Source organism: Elgaria multicarinata, chromosome 7 (assembly GCF_023053635.1).
Source record: "Elgaria multicarinata webbii isolate HBS135686 ecotype San Diego chromosome 7, rElgMul1.1.pri, whole genome shotgun sequence".
Lineage (NCBI taxonomy): Eukaryota > Metazoa > Chordata > Lepidosauria > Squamata > Anguidae > Elgaria > Elgaria multicarinata.
In genome coordinates this window covers 111,577,802-111,596,958 of record NC_086177.1, presented here as the reverse complement: position 1 = coordinate 111,596,958, position 19,157 = coordinate 111,577,802, and the positions used below count along the sequence as shown (strand labels likewise).

At 46.5% G+C, this 19,157-nt stretch overlaps 1 protein-coding gene across 1 annotated transcript in view; it reads right to left on the bottom strand.

Annotated features, from left to right (window-relative positions):
* ADGRB1 (adhesion G protein-coupled receptor B1) overlaps positions 1-19,157 on the bottom strand; it is a 472,654-nt gene that overhangs the window by 83,327 nt on the left and 370,170 nt on the right. The window contains exon 20 of the mRNA XM_063131218.1: positions 11,935-12,037. Coding sequence (XP_062987288.1) covers positions 11,935-12,037 — 103 coding nt within the window. The remainder of the gene's footprint in view (positions 1-11,934; positions 12,038-19,157) is intronic.

Genomic DNA, 19,157 nt, shown 5'->3' with positions numbered 1-19,157 from the left:
TGGCCAACCAGCCATCGGCCAGGGACCAACAAGGCAGGACATGGTGCAACAGCACACACACACACACACACCCATGTTCCCCAGCAACTGGTGCACAAAAGCTTACTGCCATGAATACTGGAGATAGCACCCAACCATCAGGGCTAGTAGCCATGGATAACCTTATCCTCCAGGAATTTATCCAAACTCATTTTAAAGCCTTCCAAATTGGTGGCCCTCACTACATCTTGGGGCAGTGAGTTCCATAATTTAACTAGGCGCTGTGTGAAGAAGTCCTTCCTGACTGTTAGAGCAGTACGACAATGGAATCAGTGACCTAGGGAGGTTGTGGCCTCTCCCACACTAGAGGCCTTCAAGAGGCAGCTGGACAACCCTCTGTCAGGGATGCTTTAGGGTGGATTCCTGCATTGAGCAGGGGGTTGGACTCGATGGCCTTGTAGGCCCCTTCCAACTCTGCTATTCTATGATTCTATGATTCCTTTTATTTGTCCTGGATCTCCCACCAATCACCTTCATGGGATGACCCCAGATTCTATTATTTTCAGAGGGAGAAAAATGTCTCCCTCTCATTCTTCACACCATGCATAATTCTGTACACCTCTATCATATCTCCCCTTAGCCTCCTTTTTTCCAAGCTAAACAATCCCAGTTGATGTAACCCTCCCTCATAGGGCAGATGCTCCAGCCCCTTACTCATTTTAGTTGTCCTTTTCTGCACTTCTTCCAGCTATATAATATCATTGTCTAGGTGTGGTGACCAGAACTGTACACAGTTTTCTAAGTGTGGCCGCACCATAGATTTGTATAAGGGCAGTATGATACTGGCCGTTTTATTCTCAATTCCTTTTCTTATAATGCCTAGAGTTTGCCTTATTTACAGAATAGAAGTTGAGTAACAAGAGCACTATGACAAAGCCTAGCCTATAATCTAATCTATTTGAGTCTTGGGAATATTTGCCAACAGGTCCCGGAGATGATGCAAATATTCTCCCATTTCAAGACATCAGTATTACTGGAGCACTCTCAGAATGGCAGTAAAACGCTCGGAGGGTTTTGTGTTCTGGACAAAGGGCCAAGCTTGCTTTCTCTTTTGTCCCACAAGTGGTTGGCATTCTCAGTTAAGGGCACGACAGTTATGGAGCACATGAACTCAGACACAGCATTACATATGAATATGTAAAGTTCCAGACGCTGCACAGCATGAGTGTTCCATATAAAATCAAAATGAGATATGCAACACGGAAGCATTCAGAATTTCAATCCCATGCGTATCAATACTAAATCAGTGCAAACCAAATATTGTGGTTTAGATAGGGCCTCCAGCTATAATTACCTTCCTGGGATTCTAGCCCATCAAGGCTCTTTTCATCCTCCTTATAGAAGTGGAACCTTTTTTCTTTTTTCCTTTTTGTCCTTTGAAGCAGGCAGTAATGCTTGGCCGAGCGTGATTTAATAATAATAAAAAGGCTGCCAAGCTAGAGCCCAGAAAAGAGGTATGACAGAGCCTTTTCCTTTTGTCTAATGTGGCCAGCAGCAAAAAATAATAATAATAAAAAATGCATCATTTTATGTAGTGCTTTCATCTTCAAAGGGCTTCACAAAATGTAGAGATGGCCGGCATTCACTGGGTGCACATAGGTGGAAAGCGTCTCAGTGTGTAATGGGGTGGTGGTGGCAGATGAAGGTGAGAGACCACACCATCAAGGTATGGACAAAAAAACCTAGGAAGGTTCATAGAATCATAGAACAGCAGAGTTGGAAGGGGCCTACAATGCCATCGAGTCCAACCCCCTGCTCAATGCAGGAATCCACCCTAAAGCATCCCTGACAGATGGTTGTCCAGCTGCCTCTTGAAGGCCTCTAGTGTGGGAGAGCCCATAACCTCCCTAGGTAACTGGTTCCATTGTTCACCTGGCACCTACTCTATATTCTTCAACGCCAGGTGAAGACTTTTTTATTTTAACATTTTATCATCTTAGTCTTTTAAGATTCCTCCTTTAAATCTGTATTTTAAATATTTATACTGCTGCTCGGTTTTATTCTGGCTGTACTTTTCCTTTGTGGATTGTTTTGGTTTTTTACATTGCGGTTTAAGTTTTATACTTCAAATTGTATGGATGGTTTTGATTTTTGTGAACCGCCCAGAAAGCTTCGGCTGTTGGGGGCAGTATAGAAATGCAATAAATAAATAAATAGCCAGAACAACAACCCAAGAACACCGGTTGTTAAAAAAAATCCTGCATCAATTGGAAATTTTAAATAATAAGTGGGCCGCAACTTCCTGGTTGAACTGCGGGCTCAATTGAAGAAGCCGATGGACCGCGGATGGACGCAGGTAAGGGAGAGGAGGGGGGGTTACCGGGCCCTGCCGCTGTCACCGCATGGGCGACAGCGACAGCGGCAGGGCCCAGTAAACCCCACTTACCTTTCCGGCGGAGCTCCGGATCGAGGCGAAGGATCCGCCTTCACCTCGATCCTCCTTGCCACACTCCGCTGGCCTCCCAATCCTCTTCGCCTCCGCCTTAAGGGCAGGCGAAGCCCCCCGCTCCGCTTCTAATTCGCCGGTCCGATTAGAAGCGGAGCACATCCCTACAGGATAAACTGCAAGAAAAAAGTAGTGGACCGAAAGGACTGAAGATCACACACACACCCAGCTTTCCATCTTATCACTGCAAGGAGGAATAGAGAGCATCATCACACAGGGGTAATCGTGTTTGCTTACTGTCACTTCTCTGCCAGTGCGTTTGTCTCTCATTACTTCCTCTTTTGAAAGGGGAAGTAAACAACGTGCACATGGGCCATTCAGTGGGCTGTTTTGATCCCGCTGCTTCTCCTGCACACAGCAGCAGATAGTGGCAACTTCCATCTTTAAAAATAAGTCAGACTTATTGGGGCATTCTTTTGTTATGCAAAGAAGGGTAGAAGTGGTGGGAGGCACTTGGGAGGCAGACAATGTCATGAGAGGGACCTGCAAAAATCAGTGAGTGGCCAGTAATGAGTGTGCAAGAAAATGCTCAAAGATGGAGCTCTTAGTGTCTGAACACATGGTCTTTGAGCACACTGTCTTAAACACACACACACACACACACATCTTTCTGGATAGGGTGCTGCTGGATGTTGAGAATCTCAGCTTGAGATCCTTTTAGGTTGGAGATTCCAAACAGATCTTTCTGGATAGGGCGCTGCTGGATCTCTAGGGTCTCAGCTTGAGATCCTTTTAGGTTGGAGATTCCAAGCACTGAACTTGGGATCTTTCGCATGTGTTCTAGCTCTAAGCTGCTGTCTTTCCCTGGTCAGGGCTGGCCATGAGGAGCTTGTCCACTCGACAGACACAAAACACTCATATCTAGGGTGACCATATTTTGGAAACCAAAAAGGAGGACAACATGGTCGGCCCCCAAGGGGGCATGTCCAGCACCAAGGGGGCGTGCCCACCCGAACATAGCCTTGGTCACATGTCTGATTTTACAGCACACATTTAAGACAAATCTGTTCTACATAGCATCTTAATGTTAAAATCACTGAAATAAAGAAGTGAGAGATTCAGTGTATCTGAAATTAACTTCACTCACTCCTACTTTTGTAGGTTTTGCTGTACTTTGAAGCTTTTGCTATGCTTTGTGTGATACAGTCTCCCCTTCCCTCAAATATCTTTTCTGACTGTATCTTCACTCATTGCAAGCTGTTGTTGTTGTTAATAGGGTTTGTTACTGGCCGGCCGGATGGCTAGCTTTTTTTAATTTCAATTTTTAAAAAAGCTTGTGTATAATTGTCACAAGTTTCTCTACTCTAACATTAGGGTGGGTGTTCTGGCAGTTTACCTAAAGACTGGAGATCCCCTTAATGCCAAGGGCTGAAACTGCTCAATATGCAAAACCCCAAAGAGGAGGTTTGACAACCTGAGTTTGGAGGATATGGCTCCAGCAGTTTTAATACACAATAATTTTAAAACTTTGAACTTTTAAAAAAATCCTTAAAAAACAATGGATGAACAGATCTGATTCAAACCTGGCATGGCTAAATCTCTCCTTAAGAACTATCATGGTGTCAACTTTCAGCCCTTTATCTTTTAAAAATGTCATTTTTAAAAAATAATTTAAAACCTCAAAGTTTTTTTTAAATGGATGGACAGATCTGTTTCAAACTTGGCATAGCTAAAGTCCTTGTTAAGAGCAATCATGGTGCCAAGTTTCATATCTTTATCTTTAAAAATATATATTTTTTAAATTAAATCCTCAAATTTTTAAAAATTCCTAAAAATCAATGGATGAACAGATCTGTTTCAAATTTGGTATGGCTAAAGCTCTACCTAAATCCTATCATGGTGTGAAGTTTCATCTCTTTATCTTTAAAAATTACAATTTTAAAAATAATAATTTTAAAACCTCAATTTAAAAAAAATCCTAAAAAATCAATGGATGAACAGAACTGTTTCAAATTTGGTATGACTAAAGCCCTTCCTAAGAACTACCATTGTGCCAAGTTTCATGTCTTTATCTTAAAAAATGACGGTGTTATAAGCATTTTTGTTAATTCCCATTAGAGCTGCTCCTTGGAAAAAAAATATCCGGATTTCCCCTCCCCCTCCCGGATTTGCCATTAAAAAACCCGGGCAAATCCAGGCAAATCCGGTCATATGGTCACCCTACTCATATCTCAGGGGGGAAACTGGTGGGACTAAAATAAAAATTTCTTGTCCAAGAATTTAAGGACAGAGCAGAGATAGGGTCTGAGGCAACAAAACATCAAACTGCTCTTTTGAACCTAAATAAAGATTAGGCGAGTTCACATTACGCCAGTCCTTTTACAACTTCATTGGCTGCCAGTCTAGGTCCGGGCCCGATTCAAAGTGCTAGTATTGACATTTAAAGCCCTAAACAGTTTGGGGCCAGGTTATTTGAAGGAACGCCTCCTCCCATATGTGCCTGCCCGGACCTTAAGATCATCCACAGGGGCTCTTCTCCGTGAGCCCCTGCCAAAGGAAGTGAGGCAGGTGGCTACTAGGAGGAGGGCCTTCTCCACTGTGGCACCCCGGTTGTGGAATGAGCTCCCCAGAGAGGTCCGCCTGGCGCCTACACTGTACTCCTTTCATCGCCAGATGAAGAACTTTTTATTCTCTCAGTATTTTAACACTTAATTTTAACTTAAATTTAAATTTTACTGTTCTAACTCTGTATTTTAATCTTATATCAATTTTGCTGCGTGGTTTTTATCCTGGTTGTGCTTTTTATACTGTATTTTGTAATTGTGCTTTTAACCTGTTGGTTGTTTTATTATGGTTTTAATTTTTGTGAACCACCCAGAGAGCTTTGGCTATTGGGTGGTATAATATTTATTTATTTATTTATTTATTTTATTACATTTTTATACCGCCCAATAGCCGAAGCTCTCTGGGCGGTTCACAAAAATTAAAACCATAATAAAACAATGTAATAAATAAATAAATAAATATTTCACTGGAGGGCAGCACTTGGCTTTGTGACATTACTTTTTTAAAAAATAACATTTTACAATTTTTTTTAGTAAGAAATAAAATAAAAATTGGGAGGAGCAGGGACTTTTTGGTGGGCTTCAAACGAGGTGTCTGTGGACAAATTGGTGCACAAAGCTGCCACATTGGAGCCCACAGCTGTGGACTAACCTATGAAATCATAACAATAATTATGCTGATGTTGGTGATGATGATTTTATAACACTTAAGAACAAAGCACTTACAGAAGGTCGAGAGGGACACCGGTTCTCAATCTAGTCAACTGTTTTTAAATTCTATACTGCTTTTAGCTTGAGTAATGGTTTGATTTAGGGATGTGCTCCGCTTCTAATCAGACCGGAGAAGCAGTAGCGAAGCAGGGGGCTTCGCCTGCCCTTAAGGCAGAGGCGAAGAGGATTGGGGGGCCGGTGGAGCGTGGCGAAGAGGATCGAGGTGAAGGAGGATCCTTCGCCTCGATCCGGAGCTCTGCCGGAAAGGTAAGTGGTGTTTACCGGGCCCTGCTGCTGTCGCCCATGCGGCGACAGCAGCAGGGCCCGGTAACACCCCCGCCCTCCTCTCCCTTACCTGCCTCCATCCGCGGTCTGTCAGCATCTCCAATTGAGCCCGTGGTTCCAGCAGGAAGTCTGGGCCGCACTTGCGGCCCAGACTTCCTGGTGGAACCACGGGCTCAATTGAAGACGGCGACGGACCACGGACGGAGGCAGGTAAGGCCCCCCTCCTCCTTACTGGGCTCTGCCGCCGTCGCCGCATGGGCGGCGATGGCGGCAGGGCCCGGTAACCCCCCCTATGGGGGGGGGACCGGAGCTCCGATCCGGATCCGGAGCTCCGAGCGGAGCGGAGTGGGCACAGGCGGAGTGGGGGCGGGGCGGAGCGGGCCGATCCGAAAATGGCGGATCTTAAAGTGAAGTGGAGTGGGGGGTCTGTGCACACCCCTAGCTTGATTTGTTTTTAGCTGTGTATGTTTCTCGTTTTATATTGTTGTATAATTTTATCTGTAGGCTGCTCTGAGATCCTAGTGATATAGGGCGGGATACAAATGTTTTAATGGAATAAATAAATAAATAAATAAATAATTTCTCCGCTGTGGCACCCCAGCTGTGGAATGAGCTCCCCAGAGAGGTCCGCCAGGCGCCTACACTGTACTCCTTTCGTCGCCAGCTGAAGACCTTTTTATTCTCTCAGTATTTTAACGCTGAATTTTAACTTAAATGTTACTGTTCTAACGCTGTATTTTAATCTTATATCAATTTTTGCTGCGTGGTTTTCATCCTGGTTGTGCTTTTTATACTGTATTTTGTATTTGTGCTTTTAACCGGTGGGTTGTTTTATTATGGTTTTAATTTTTGTGAACCACCCAGAGAGCTTTGGCTATTGGGTGGTATAATATTTATTTATTTATTTATTTATTTATTTATTTTATTACATTTTTATACCGCCCAATAGCCGAAGCTCTCTGGGCGGTTCACAAAAATTAAAACCATAATAAAACAATGTAATAAATAAATAAATAAATATTTCACTGGAGGGCAGCACTTGGCTTTGTGACATTTTTTTTTTAAAAAATAACATTTTACAATTTTTTTTAGTAAGAAATAAAATAAAAATTGGGAGGAGCAGGGACTTTTTGGTGGGCTTCAAACGAGGTGTCTGTGGACAAATTGGTGCACAAAGCTGCCACATTGGAGGCCACAGCTGTGGACTAACCTATGAAATCATAACAATAATTATGCTGATGTTGGTGATGATGATTTTATAACACTTAAGAACAAAGCACTTACAGAAGGTCGAGAGGGACACCGGTTCTCAATCTAGTCAACTGTTTTTAAATTCTATACTGCTTTTAGCTTGAGTAATGGTTTGATTTAGGGATGTGCTCCGCTTCTAATCAGACCGGAGAAGCAGTAGCGCAGCAGGGGGCTTCGCCTGCCCTTAAGGCAGAGGCGAAGAGGATTGGGGGGCCGGCGGAGCGTGGCGAAGAGGATCGAGGTGAAGGAGGATCCTTCGCCTCGATCCGGAGCTCCGCCGGAAAGGTAAGTGGTGTTTACCGGGCCCTGCTGCTGTCGCCCATGCGGTGACAGCAGCAGGGCCCGGTAACCCCCCCGCCCTCCTCTCCCTTACCTGCCTCCATCCGCGGTCTGTCAGCATCTCCAATTAAGCCCGTGGTTCCAGCAGGAAGTCTGGGCCGCACTTGCGGCCCAGACTTCCTGGTGGAACCACGGGCTCAATTGAAGACGGCGACGGACCACGGACGGAGGCAGGTAAGGCCCCCCTCCTCCTTACCGGGCTCTGCCGCCGTCGCCGCATGGGCGGCGATGGCGGCAGGGCCCGGTAACCCCCCCCTATGGGTGGGGACTGGAGCTCCGATCCGGATCCGGAGCTCCGAGCGGAGCGGAGTGGGCACAGGCGGAGTGGGGGCGGGGCGGAGCGGGCCGATCCGAAAATGGCGGATCTTAAAGTGAAGTGGAGTGGGGGGTCTGTGCACACCCCTAGTTTGATTTGTTTTTAGCTGTGTATGTTTCTCGTTTTATATTGTTGTATAATTTTATCTGTAGGCTGCTCTGAGATCCTAGTGATATAGGGCGGGATACAAATGTTTTAATGGAATAAATAAATAAATAAATAAATAATTTCTCCGCTGTGGCACCCCGGCTGTGGAATGAGCTCCCCATAGAGGTCCGCAAGGCGCCTACACTGTACTCCTTTCGTCGCCAGCTGAAGACCTTTTTATTCTCTCAGTATTTTAACGCAGAATTTTAACTTAAATGTTACTGTTCTAACTCTGTATTTTAATCTTATATCAATTTTTGCTGTGTGGTTTTCATCCTGGTTGTGCTTTTTATACTGTATTTTTTATTTGTGTTTTTAACCTTTTGGTTGTTTTATTATGGTTTTAGTTTTTGTGAACAGCCCAGAGAGCTTCGGCTATTGGGCGGTATAAAAATGTCATAAATAAATAAATAAATAAATAAATAAAACGCTCTCATCGGTATATTCTGTACATCCCTGCTTTGGGGCAACACCATTCTTTTTTCTGGTTTCTCTACTGGACAGTCCAACGGGAAGGCCAAAATATAAGAGTGTAAGTGTTCAGTAAGGGAAGCAGCAGTTGAAAGAGAAACGTTAGTGTTAAGGGCGGTGGTGGCAACAGAGCAGGCCAGGCTGAGTTCCCTCTCCAGGATGGAGGCCTCACTGGGTCTTATCCTGGTAAGCCCAGTGCTTTTGGCCTTTCTTCAAGAATGTGTTGATTGCTTTCTATAACAACCCACAGGGATGATGGTTTCACATCGACAACATCAGCTCTAAGTGACCGCTGACATTTTACGTACAAAAGAATATGCCACCGTTTCCATTTTAAACAAGCATGTCCTTGATCCCCTTCAAAGTACATCTTTACACGGACATACACCACGTTGCCTTTGCTTTAATACTGGCTTTCCCAAACTGAGATTCATAATTAATCTGATTATATCAACCAAAATTTGTGAACACTCAAATGCCTGATGCTTAGCTTGTCCTCCAAGGACTTCTTGCTTTAGATAAGAAGTCTGTTATGAGATTTGTGGACTTCATTAAGTAGGATGACCATATGAAAAGGAGGACAGGGCTCCTGTATCTTTAACAGTTGTATAGAGAAGGGATTTTCAGTAGGTGTCATTTGTATATATGGAGAACCTGGTGAAATTTCCTCTTCATCACACCAGTTGAAGCTGCAGGAGCTATACTAGAGTGACCAGATTTAAAAGAGGGCATGGCATCTGCAGCTTTACCTGGTGTGATGAAGAGGAAATTTCACCAGGTTCCCCATATATACAAATGACACCTGCTGGAATTCCCTTTTCTATGCAACTGTTAAAGATACAGGAGCCCTGTCCTCCTTTTCATATGGTCAAACTACATTAAGAGCTGGTTGGGATGTCATACAAAGGAATCTATAGCCCTATGTTGGCTTTCAAAAAAGTTCTTACACAATCAGGTAAGGGTGGGGCTATGTCATGAACTGCCCAACATCACACGCTTTGTGTGATGTCCATAGAAGGATGGTTTATGTGTATACAACTGTAAGTGCATAAGCCTTCATGGGATTGAGAATCCCAAGCACGTGGTGTTCTGGATCATGCTATGGAGGCCTACAGGTGTATGGGTCTCCCTTCTAAGATGTATGTGGCACATGCACAAATGATGCATGGGGTGCTACATTATGCACATGATGTTGAGGGTGGGACTACCTGAAAAAGCCCCATTTCCCAATGATGGTTTTGAATGCCCATATAGGCCTTTTCTGAATGTCTAAGGGCTCATCTACATACACCAAACAGGATATGGTGGTATGAAAGCAGTATATGGTATGTGTCAATAGGCTCCAGCAGTTGTCAGTGCACTTCAATACCTCTATAAAGCAATAGTGTGGCTCCTGCTTTCATAGTGCAATATCCTGCTTGGTGTAGATTAGGCCTAATACAGGGTTTTCAATATTTAGTCAGTTTTTCTCATATTTTCTTCCCTTATAGCACAGAACGTTTGTCGCTCCTGCTGATGCCATTTCATTGATTTCTTTGCTCCTTGGGTCCATAGACAAAAATGGTTAGGCAGCCATCTTCTTGCACATAATCAGCCCCTGAAACTCAGTGCCACAAAGGGCTGGGATGGTGATGAGCACAGATCCCCTTCACATAGGGTACTAGTTCTTGGGAACAAGACGAATCTCCGTTGCTGGGGGTATATAAGCAGCTGCTGGAAAGCCATCTGTTAGGGCTGCTGTAGTTGCAAGATACCTGCACTGGCCGGACGGTTCTACTAGGAGTGGACAAACTCACCTGCACTTGCCACCGCCCACCTCTGCTCATCAGGCCACACAAACCTCTTCCGAGGCTCAGCTTGACCCGGTGAGTGTTTGGCATGCGGGCGCACCAAAATCACCCAACCTCCCTTCTTCTGTCAGTGGCAGCTGCCATTAATGCAACAGGGTGAATTGCCCAATTTTGGGAGCCTCCATAAAGTGGGTTGAACAGCGGCAGCAGTGACTTGGAGAGCATCCAACGATCCGGACCTGGGTAAGCCCATCCTTCTCCACTTCCAATTCTAACGTTCTCTAATTTTCTAATTAATATTCACCACCAACTCCAATCTTGCAAAAATCACTTAGACCCCTGCCCATAAAGATTTAAACATTGGTTTTCTGGATCAGGAGAGAAGCCTTCATTTTCCAACCATGGCCAGGCTGATGTCCTTTGGAAGCTTCCTCTTGCTCTGTTTCTAGCAGCTGGAGTTCAAAGGTACACCACTTCTGAACATGGAGGCTTCATTTAACCATTAGGGCATATAGCTGTCAATAGACCTCTCTCCTTCCTCATGGGCTTCTCTGAAATCATAGGATCATAGAATCATAGATTCTATGATATAGATTCTATGAGAATCATAGATTCCTTCCTCATGGGCCTCTCTGAAATCCTCTTAAAAGCCGTCAAGGGGTGGCTACCACCGCCATCATATTTATTATTATTATTATTATTATTATTATTATTATTATTATTATTATTATTTATATAGCACCATCAATGTACATGGTGCTGTACAGAGTAAAACAGTAAATAGCAAGACTCTGTCGCATAGGCTTACAATCTAATAAAATCATAGTAAAACAATAAGGAGGGGAAGAGAATGCAAACAGGCACAGGGTAGGGTAAGCAGGCACAGGGTAGGGTAAAACTAACAGTATAAAGTCTGCGCAACATCAAGTTTTAAAAGCTTTAGGAAAAAGAAAAGTTTTTAGTTGAGCTTTAAAAGCTGCAATTGAAGTTGTAGTTCTCAAATGTTCTGGAAGAGCGTTCCAGGCATAAGGGGCAGCAGAAGAAAATGGACGGAGCCGAGCAAGGGAAGTAGAGGCCCTTGGGCAGGCGAGAAACATGGCATCAGAGGAGCGAAGAGCACGAGCGGGGCAATAGTGTGAGATGAGAGAGGAGAACTGTCTCCATCCTATTTACCTACCTAAGGAATAAATGTAAGCTAGGGCTCCTTAATTAAGGTCAGCCATTGGCTCCAGGCCTGGTGGATGTAAAAAGGCGCTATGGAAGAGCAGAACACTTATTAAGTGGAACATTCTCCCCTGGCTCCCTTTGGTCAATCTGTCCTTTTGAATTTGAGAGATAAAACCCACTCAACCTCACAAACCAGTCCTGTTCTTACACACTGCCAGGGGGCAGCTAACTCAAGGCAGCTACTCAAAAAGCATCTCATCTGAAGTATTATTATCATTATTATTATTATTATTATTATTATTATTATTATTATTATTGCATTAAAAACTCAAAGGATGCTTTCCAGATTCTCAAAGGCAGAGATGGATAAATGTATACTTTTTTGATTAGCAGGAGGAAAGCCAAGGCGTCTGCCTGGGTATCTGAGTTCTGCTGCTACATCTAAGAAAAAGCAGGCTGAATTCCTACCTTATTCCGCGTCTGCGTTTGCCCAATCAGGATGAGAGCGTTGGAAGATATGATGGAGAGGCAGAAGTTGATAAGGATGACAGAACGTTCTGAGCGGATGTACCTGCAGAGGGAGGAACAAACAGGTAGAGGGAGGAGAAAGCCTTACGTCAGTGGTCTCCAACTTGTCAAAAGCAGGACCAGCCTGGAATCCCCGACCTGCAACATGGGACCTACTTCCAAGAGCCCGTGCACTCAGAAACTGAGGGATGAAGCCAATGATCCCTATTTCCACACACCCCTCCACCAAACTCCAGACATAGGTTTGGTTCCAGATTTATGTAGGATCAACTGCACTGATGGAAGTGGACTTTCCTGCCTTCTTCTCCCCATCGTGCCCCACCAGCTCCGTGAAAATGCTACCCAGAGAGTCAGGGGATCCTGGTGAATGCGCGAGCTAAGTTGCATGTGTGGGAGTTGGGATCCACCAAAATCAAGCAGAGGGACCTTCTTCAAGGAGTGTCCTTCCTCTTGTAGAAGGCCCCTTCCTCTCATGGAAGGCAATTCCCAGATCCAGCCCTTTATTAGATACCTGAATGCTCTGAGAAGGAATATCAGTGCTGAACAGTTGAGCAAAAGGTGGTCGATTAGATGGTCTAGGAAGCCAGAGCACAGGAAGGGAAACGGGCCGGATCTACACCAAGCAGGATATGACACTTTGAAAATGGTTTGAAAACTGTATATAAAGTGCAGCCTGGGCCCCAACAGTTGTCACTACTGTTATAAACTGTTTTAAAGCAGTAGTGTAGATCCTGCCAGGGTTAAGGTCTGGATCTGGCAGGCATGAATACTTTCTGATATAACATCAGCTGATCTGTGTAGTTCCAATTCCACACATTACAGAACAATTTCCCCAATAAGGCTCACCTGGTGCCAACATTGGTATATTTTCGGTGCCAGGTCAAGACTTCTCTTCTCCTAGGGGCATTTAGTTTTTAACTGACTCCAGAAGAGTTGTTTTAACTGGATATTGTCTGTTTTTATGCTTTTTAAATTTTGTATACTTGTTTTTAATGTTCCATGTTTTAATCTTTGGAAACCACCCAGAGACCTTCGGCTACAGGGCAGTATATAAATGTAATAAATAATAATAATAAAATAATATATGAAGACATTTCTTCTATGTATTTATTTATTTTATGTATTTATTTATTACATTTTTATACCGCCCGGTAGCCGAAGCTCTCGGTTCACAAAAGTTAAAACCATGAAGAGCATAAAAAGAACAGACAAATTTAAAACACAAATACAAAATACAACATAAAAAGCACAACCAGAAAAAAACCACACAGCAAAAATTAATATAGCACAATGTAGCACAAGCAGCACCCACAACCCACTGGGGCCACACGCTGGTGGGCCCATGTTCTGATTTGTAGCCACCGGATTGAACAAGTGTTCAACCAGTGCATAAACTGGAACCCCACGCTGGACTTTTGCCGTGGAGGAATGGCAAATAACGACAGCAACCCACAATACAAAACGAATTTATGCAAATTCAACTTCATTCCCTCAGCCTGTAAACTAGGGGTGTGCACGGACCCCCCGCTCCGCCCCGTGGGCCGATCCGAAAATTTCGGGTCCACCCATACTCCGCTCCTCTTCGCCGCGGAGCTCCGGCTCCGAATCAGAGCTCCGCAGTGGAGGGGAGTGGCGCCAGGTAAAGCTGGGAGAGGAGGGCGGGAGGTTTACCGGGCCCTGCCGCCATCGCCGCCCGTGCGGCGACGGCGGCAGAGCCCGGTAAGGGACCAAGGGGGAGGGGGCCTTACCTGCCTCCGTCCGCGGTCCGTCGGTGTCTTCAATTGAGCCCGCGGTTCAACCAGGAAGTCTGGGCCGCTTGCGGCCTAGACTTCCTGGTTGAACTGCGGGCTCAACTGAAGAAGCTGAGGGATCGCGGACGGAGGCAGGTAAGGGAGAGGAGGGTGGGGGGGGGGGGGTTACCGGGCCCTGCCGCTGTCGCCGCATGGGCGACTGCGACAGTGGCAGGGCCCGGTAAACCCCACTTACCTTTCCGGCGGAGCTCTGGATCGAGGCGAAGGATCCGCCTTCACCTCGGCCCTCTTCGCCACGCTCCGCCGGCCCCCCAATCCTCTTCGCCTCCGCCTTAAGGGCAGGCGAAGCCCTCCGCTCCGCTTCTAATTCGCCGGTCCGATTAGAAGCGGAGCACATCCCTACTGTAAACACACTGCTACACCACACTTGAAGCATAACACTTTTCTCCAAACACATTTTTCCCATCGAAATTGTACGGTCTGGGTTACGCATGCCAATATTTCCGGGACGTCTGGATATGGAGGATCTCCTACTTGAAAGGTGTGAAGCTTGATCATGTTCCGGGACCTTTTAAGCCCTACATTTCTATTTATTCTGTGCTGCTAAGATTTGGCAGCTGGCATCCCCCAGGCCAAATTAAGCACAAGGAAAGCTGCCAGCTGGTCTACCAACTCAAGGAAAGTGTTCCTGCTACTGGCTGGAGTTGACAGCTGCTGCGGTCACCACTGTGAGAGTTGAGCCAACTCCATTTCAGCAGGACGCAGGCGCCTTGATCAAGGAGGAAAGGAGGGACAGAGAAAGGAAACTGTGTGCAGGATTGCTAGGCAGTTACCTCCAAGTTGCCGGCAGGTGCGTGGGGTGAGTTGACAAATAGTCCCGGGAGAGCTGGTGATTTCTTTTTTTATCCATGAGCTGCAATTTTGCGCAATATTACGGGTAGGAACATTTACGGAAATCATGATTGGCGCAAATGCACAGCTATAAATAGCACAATTTGGGCACAATTGCTGGTGTAAAGGACTCTTTAGGCCTGCAATTTCCCACAAAAGTATTTTATGTAGCTGCATATTTGCACAAACAGTGGCCTTAGCTAGGCCTACCTGAAAGTCCGGGGGAGAGGAGGGGAGACCTCGTCTTCCGATTAACACAAGATCTCGCCCTCGTTTGCACGTAAGGCGCGATGACCTTAGGAAGAGAGGCGTCACACCTGCCATTTTAATTTTTTTTAAAAGGGGACGGAGCGTACAAACACTCATGTGCAAAGATAATTTTTTTAAATTTTAACTGCTTTCCCCACTCCCCCCCCCCCAGCCTAACCCCAATGGGCGGAGCACTCCTGAGGAGCACTGCGCCCCGTGAGTGGCTCCCGGCTCTGCATGAGTAATCACGCAGAGCTGGCTAAACCCACGGAAACAGGCCACACGCTCCGCGGTCTCAGGCTCAGCCCAAGACCATGGAAAGACCGGGCCCAAAGGGGAGGGCTGGATGATCCCTCCTTGATCCCGGGATCCCTTGTGTGTCATCTGGACGCACAGGGACAATCCCGGGGTTTGCGCCAGGATGTAGCCTGGTCTAGCTAAGGCCAGTGATTTTTGTAAATGTTCCCACCTGTGATTTTGCGCAAATGCAGATTTGGGCAACAACAACAAAAGGTGGAAAACCACAAGCGTGTCTTGTGCATGCTGAGTCGAGCCAGCTCAGGGATGCATTAGCTGGTATCCACGGGGCCAAGCTGGCAAAACCCCGCTGAGCTCCATTTCCAAACCAGGTTGGTCTGACCTCCCTAATATTTAGGGCTGTGCTCCGCTTCTCCTCGGACTGGAGAAGCAGAAGCGGATTGGGGTGCTTCGCCTCCCCTTAAGGCAGAGGCGAAGAGGATCAGGGGAGCAGAGGAGCGTCGTGGAGCGGATCGAGGTGAAGGCGGATCCTTCGCCTCGATCCAGAGCTTCGCAAAAAAGGTAAGGGGGGTTTACTTGGCCCTGCCGCCGCTGCCCGTGCGGCGACAGCGGCAGAGCCAGGTAAAGGGAGAGGGGGCTCTTACCTGCATCGATCTGCGGCCCCGTGGCTGCTTCAACTGAGCCCAAGGACTCAAACAGGAAGACCAGGCGGCCTGGTCTTCCTGTTTGAGTCCTCAAGCTCAGTTGAAGCAGCCGCGGGACCGCGGATGAACGCAGGTAAGGGGGAGGAAGGAGGGGACGTTTACCTCGCCCTGCCACTGCCACCTGTGCGGTGACGGCGGCAGAGCCAGGTAAGGGGGCAATGGGGAGGGGGGGGTCTTACCTGCTTACATCACGGCCCGTTGCCGGCTTCACTAGAGCCCGTGGCTCAACCCTGAAGTATAGGCCGCAAGCAGGGCCTACAGTTCCTGGTAGAGCTGCGGGCTCTAGTGAAGCTGGCGGCGGGCTGGGACGGAAGCAGGTAAGGGGGAGGAGGCCTTATTTGGCGCTGCCCCCCACCGCTGCGGAGCTCCGATTCAGAGCCGGAGCTCCGCAGCGGACCCTAGGCAGATCAAGGCGGGCCGGAGCGGGCCTGATTTGCAGATCGGGAGCGGGGTGGAGCAGGGGGGCTGTGCACAGCCCTACTAATGTTGCTTATTGTTTCTTGTAACAAAGGGAAAAAGCAAGCTTCTTTATACCAAGTTGGGCCCTTGGTCCATTTTGCTCAGCATTGTTTTTAAAGATGGTGGGGTTTCAGACAAGGGCCTTTCCCAGCCTGAGGATGCTGAGAGTTGACCATCTGCATGCAAAGCCTGTGCTTTACAACATGGTCCCCACGAATACTTCCATGTTCCTCTTTCCTGATTGACCCTCCTGCTTGGAAAAAACGGTAACCCTTAGCTTGGAAAAGAGGCTAAGGGGAGACATGTACAACATTATGGCTGGTGTGGAGAATGTGGACAGGGAAATATTTCTCTCTCTCTCTCTCTCTCTCTCTCTCTCTCAAAATACTAGAACCCAGGGTCATCTCATGAAACTGATTGGTGGGAGATTCAGGACAGATAAAAGGAAGGACTTCTTCGCACAGCACATAATTAAATCATGGAACTCACTACCACAAGATGGAGTGATGGCCACCAAGATGGATGGCTTTAAAAGGGAGTTGGATAAGTTCTGGAGGAGAAGGCCATCAATGGCTAACAGCCCTGATGGTTATGTGCTTCCTCCAGTATCTGAGGCAGTAAGGCTGTGTGCAACAGTTGCTGGGGAACATGGGCGGGGTGTGTGCTGTTGCACCATGTCCCACTTTTTTGGTCCCTGGTCGACAGCTGGTTGGCCACCTTGTGAACAGAGTGCTGGACTAGATGGACCCTTGGTCTGATACAGCATGGAACTTCTTATCTCCTTACGTTCTTAATATACAGTACATCTTCTGTAACACTCAGGGATGTAAAAGAATTGTGTTCCTCGCTTACATTCCAGTTACACAACTTTCCCTACTGGATTTGTGCTAATCTATGGGGGAGGTCTGGGCAAATTTGGGGATTTTTGCACAACTCCCCCATTTTGATGGCTTTCATTTTGTGCCGTTTTCCTGTTTGTGCAAAACGAGTGGCGATTACAGATGTGAATGTGAATCGGGCGCAAGGCGACCAGCGAGCCGATGTTTGGAGTCGGAGAATCTTAGCCAGCTTGAATACGAATCATTCGGCCACCCCTAGTAACAATATCCTTGATCTGGTTGGGGATGGAAGGGGTCACATCAGGCTACTTGAGTGCCATAGTTCTGGGGCCATCCCTTTAACGGTGCCCTAGTTCTGGGTCCATCCCTTTAATTGCCGGCACAGTCATTATACCCGAACATCATAGTTTCCATTGACTCCAGTGGTGACATTTTACTTCCCATGCCATGGGGGAGGCAGGAAGGGGTGGCAGAAGGTTGAATCCTCCCCGCTCAGTGTGCAATGGCTCCTAGAATCATAGAATAGTAGAGTTGGAAGGGACCTTTGCATCCCCTAGTTCTTATCCAGTTAAAGAGTTACTCTAAAACAAAGAAAAGACAGCACTCAGCTACACGCTATGCAATTAAGGTAAGGTGTAATTTGACCCTCAGACCCAGAGAGAGAACCCTGGCCTTTCTGCTGCCTCTCTGCCCATTGTCAGGAGTGAAAGCCTGCCTGAATTCCCCCTATGCCTGGACACAGATCAATCTGAAGAAACGGGATCAGCGGGTCAAGCTTCTTGCTGGCAGTGAGCCTAGAGGAGGCTGTGAAGTGGTAGAGGCTAAGAAAATCTCAGATTATTAAACGTGAGCTTGTAGAGCAGTGGGCCAGCAGCCAATGGCCACTGTGATCCGAGGCAGTGACAGATGTGAGACGCTTTGTAAAGAGGGTCCCTCCCCCAGCCAGCCAGTGCTGAGCCAGGAGTTCTTTATTGTGGGGGAGAATCAGCTGCCTCTCAGACTCGCTACATTTTGCTACTGCTTGTTTTGTATCAGTTACCTAGGGAGGTTGTGGGCTCTCCCACACTAGAGGCCTTCAAGAGGCAGCTGGGCAACCCTCTGTCAGGGATGCTTTAGGGTGGATTCCTGCATTGAGCAGGGGGTTGGACTCGATGGCCTTGTAGGCCCCTTCCAACTCTGCTATTCTATGATTCTATGAATGCGATGGGACATCACAGGAGAGGTGGGCTGCAAGACTATGTTCAGGCCAGTGTGAATGCATGAGCATAGAAATTGTTATTAGCAAATTTCCATTTATCATGATGGGGCAGTTAAATGGAAGGTCCATCACCATTTGGGACTTTGAAAGCACTCTACACCTGGTCTCTCTGCTATTTGGACTTTGGATTTCTAAGGATTGTACCATGAAAAGTACTGTGAGGCTGTTCATAGACACCAACACACTTGAATAATGGGCTCAAGTTAAAGGAAGCCAGATTCCAGCTGGACATCAGGAAAAACTTTCTGACTGTTAGAGCAGTACAACAATGGAATCAGTTACCTAGGGAGGTTGTGGGCTCTCCCACACTAGAGGCATTTAAGAGGCAGCTGGACAACCCTCTGTCAGGGATGCTTTAGGGTGGATTCCTGCATTGAGCAGGGGGTTGGTCTCGATGGCCTTGTGGGTCCCTTCCAACTCTGCTATTCTATGATTCTATGATTCTATGATCAGCTTGGGATAGGGGGTGGGGGATCTGTCAGTTTTACTTTCTCCCATATTTAGATGGTTTGAAGCTCAAGTTCTTTCTGTCCTGAAGGTGAAAAAATGTGAATTTTGGTAAGCCCTTATAAAAAAAATGAAGGGAAATGGAATTCTCAACTGTCTGCACCAGCCAGATTCACTAGGTACACCTATTCCCAGCACGGAAAGGACCCTGGTGTACCTGCCTGCCATACAACTGTTGAAATTGAAGAGCCTCTCAGGAAAAAAAAAAGTAGTGGCTGCCACAATTCAGCATCAATATTGTTGAATA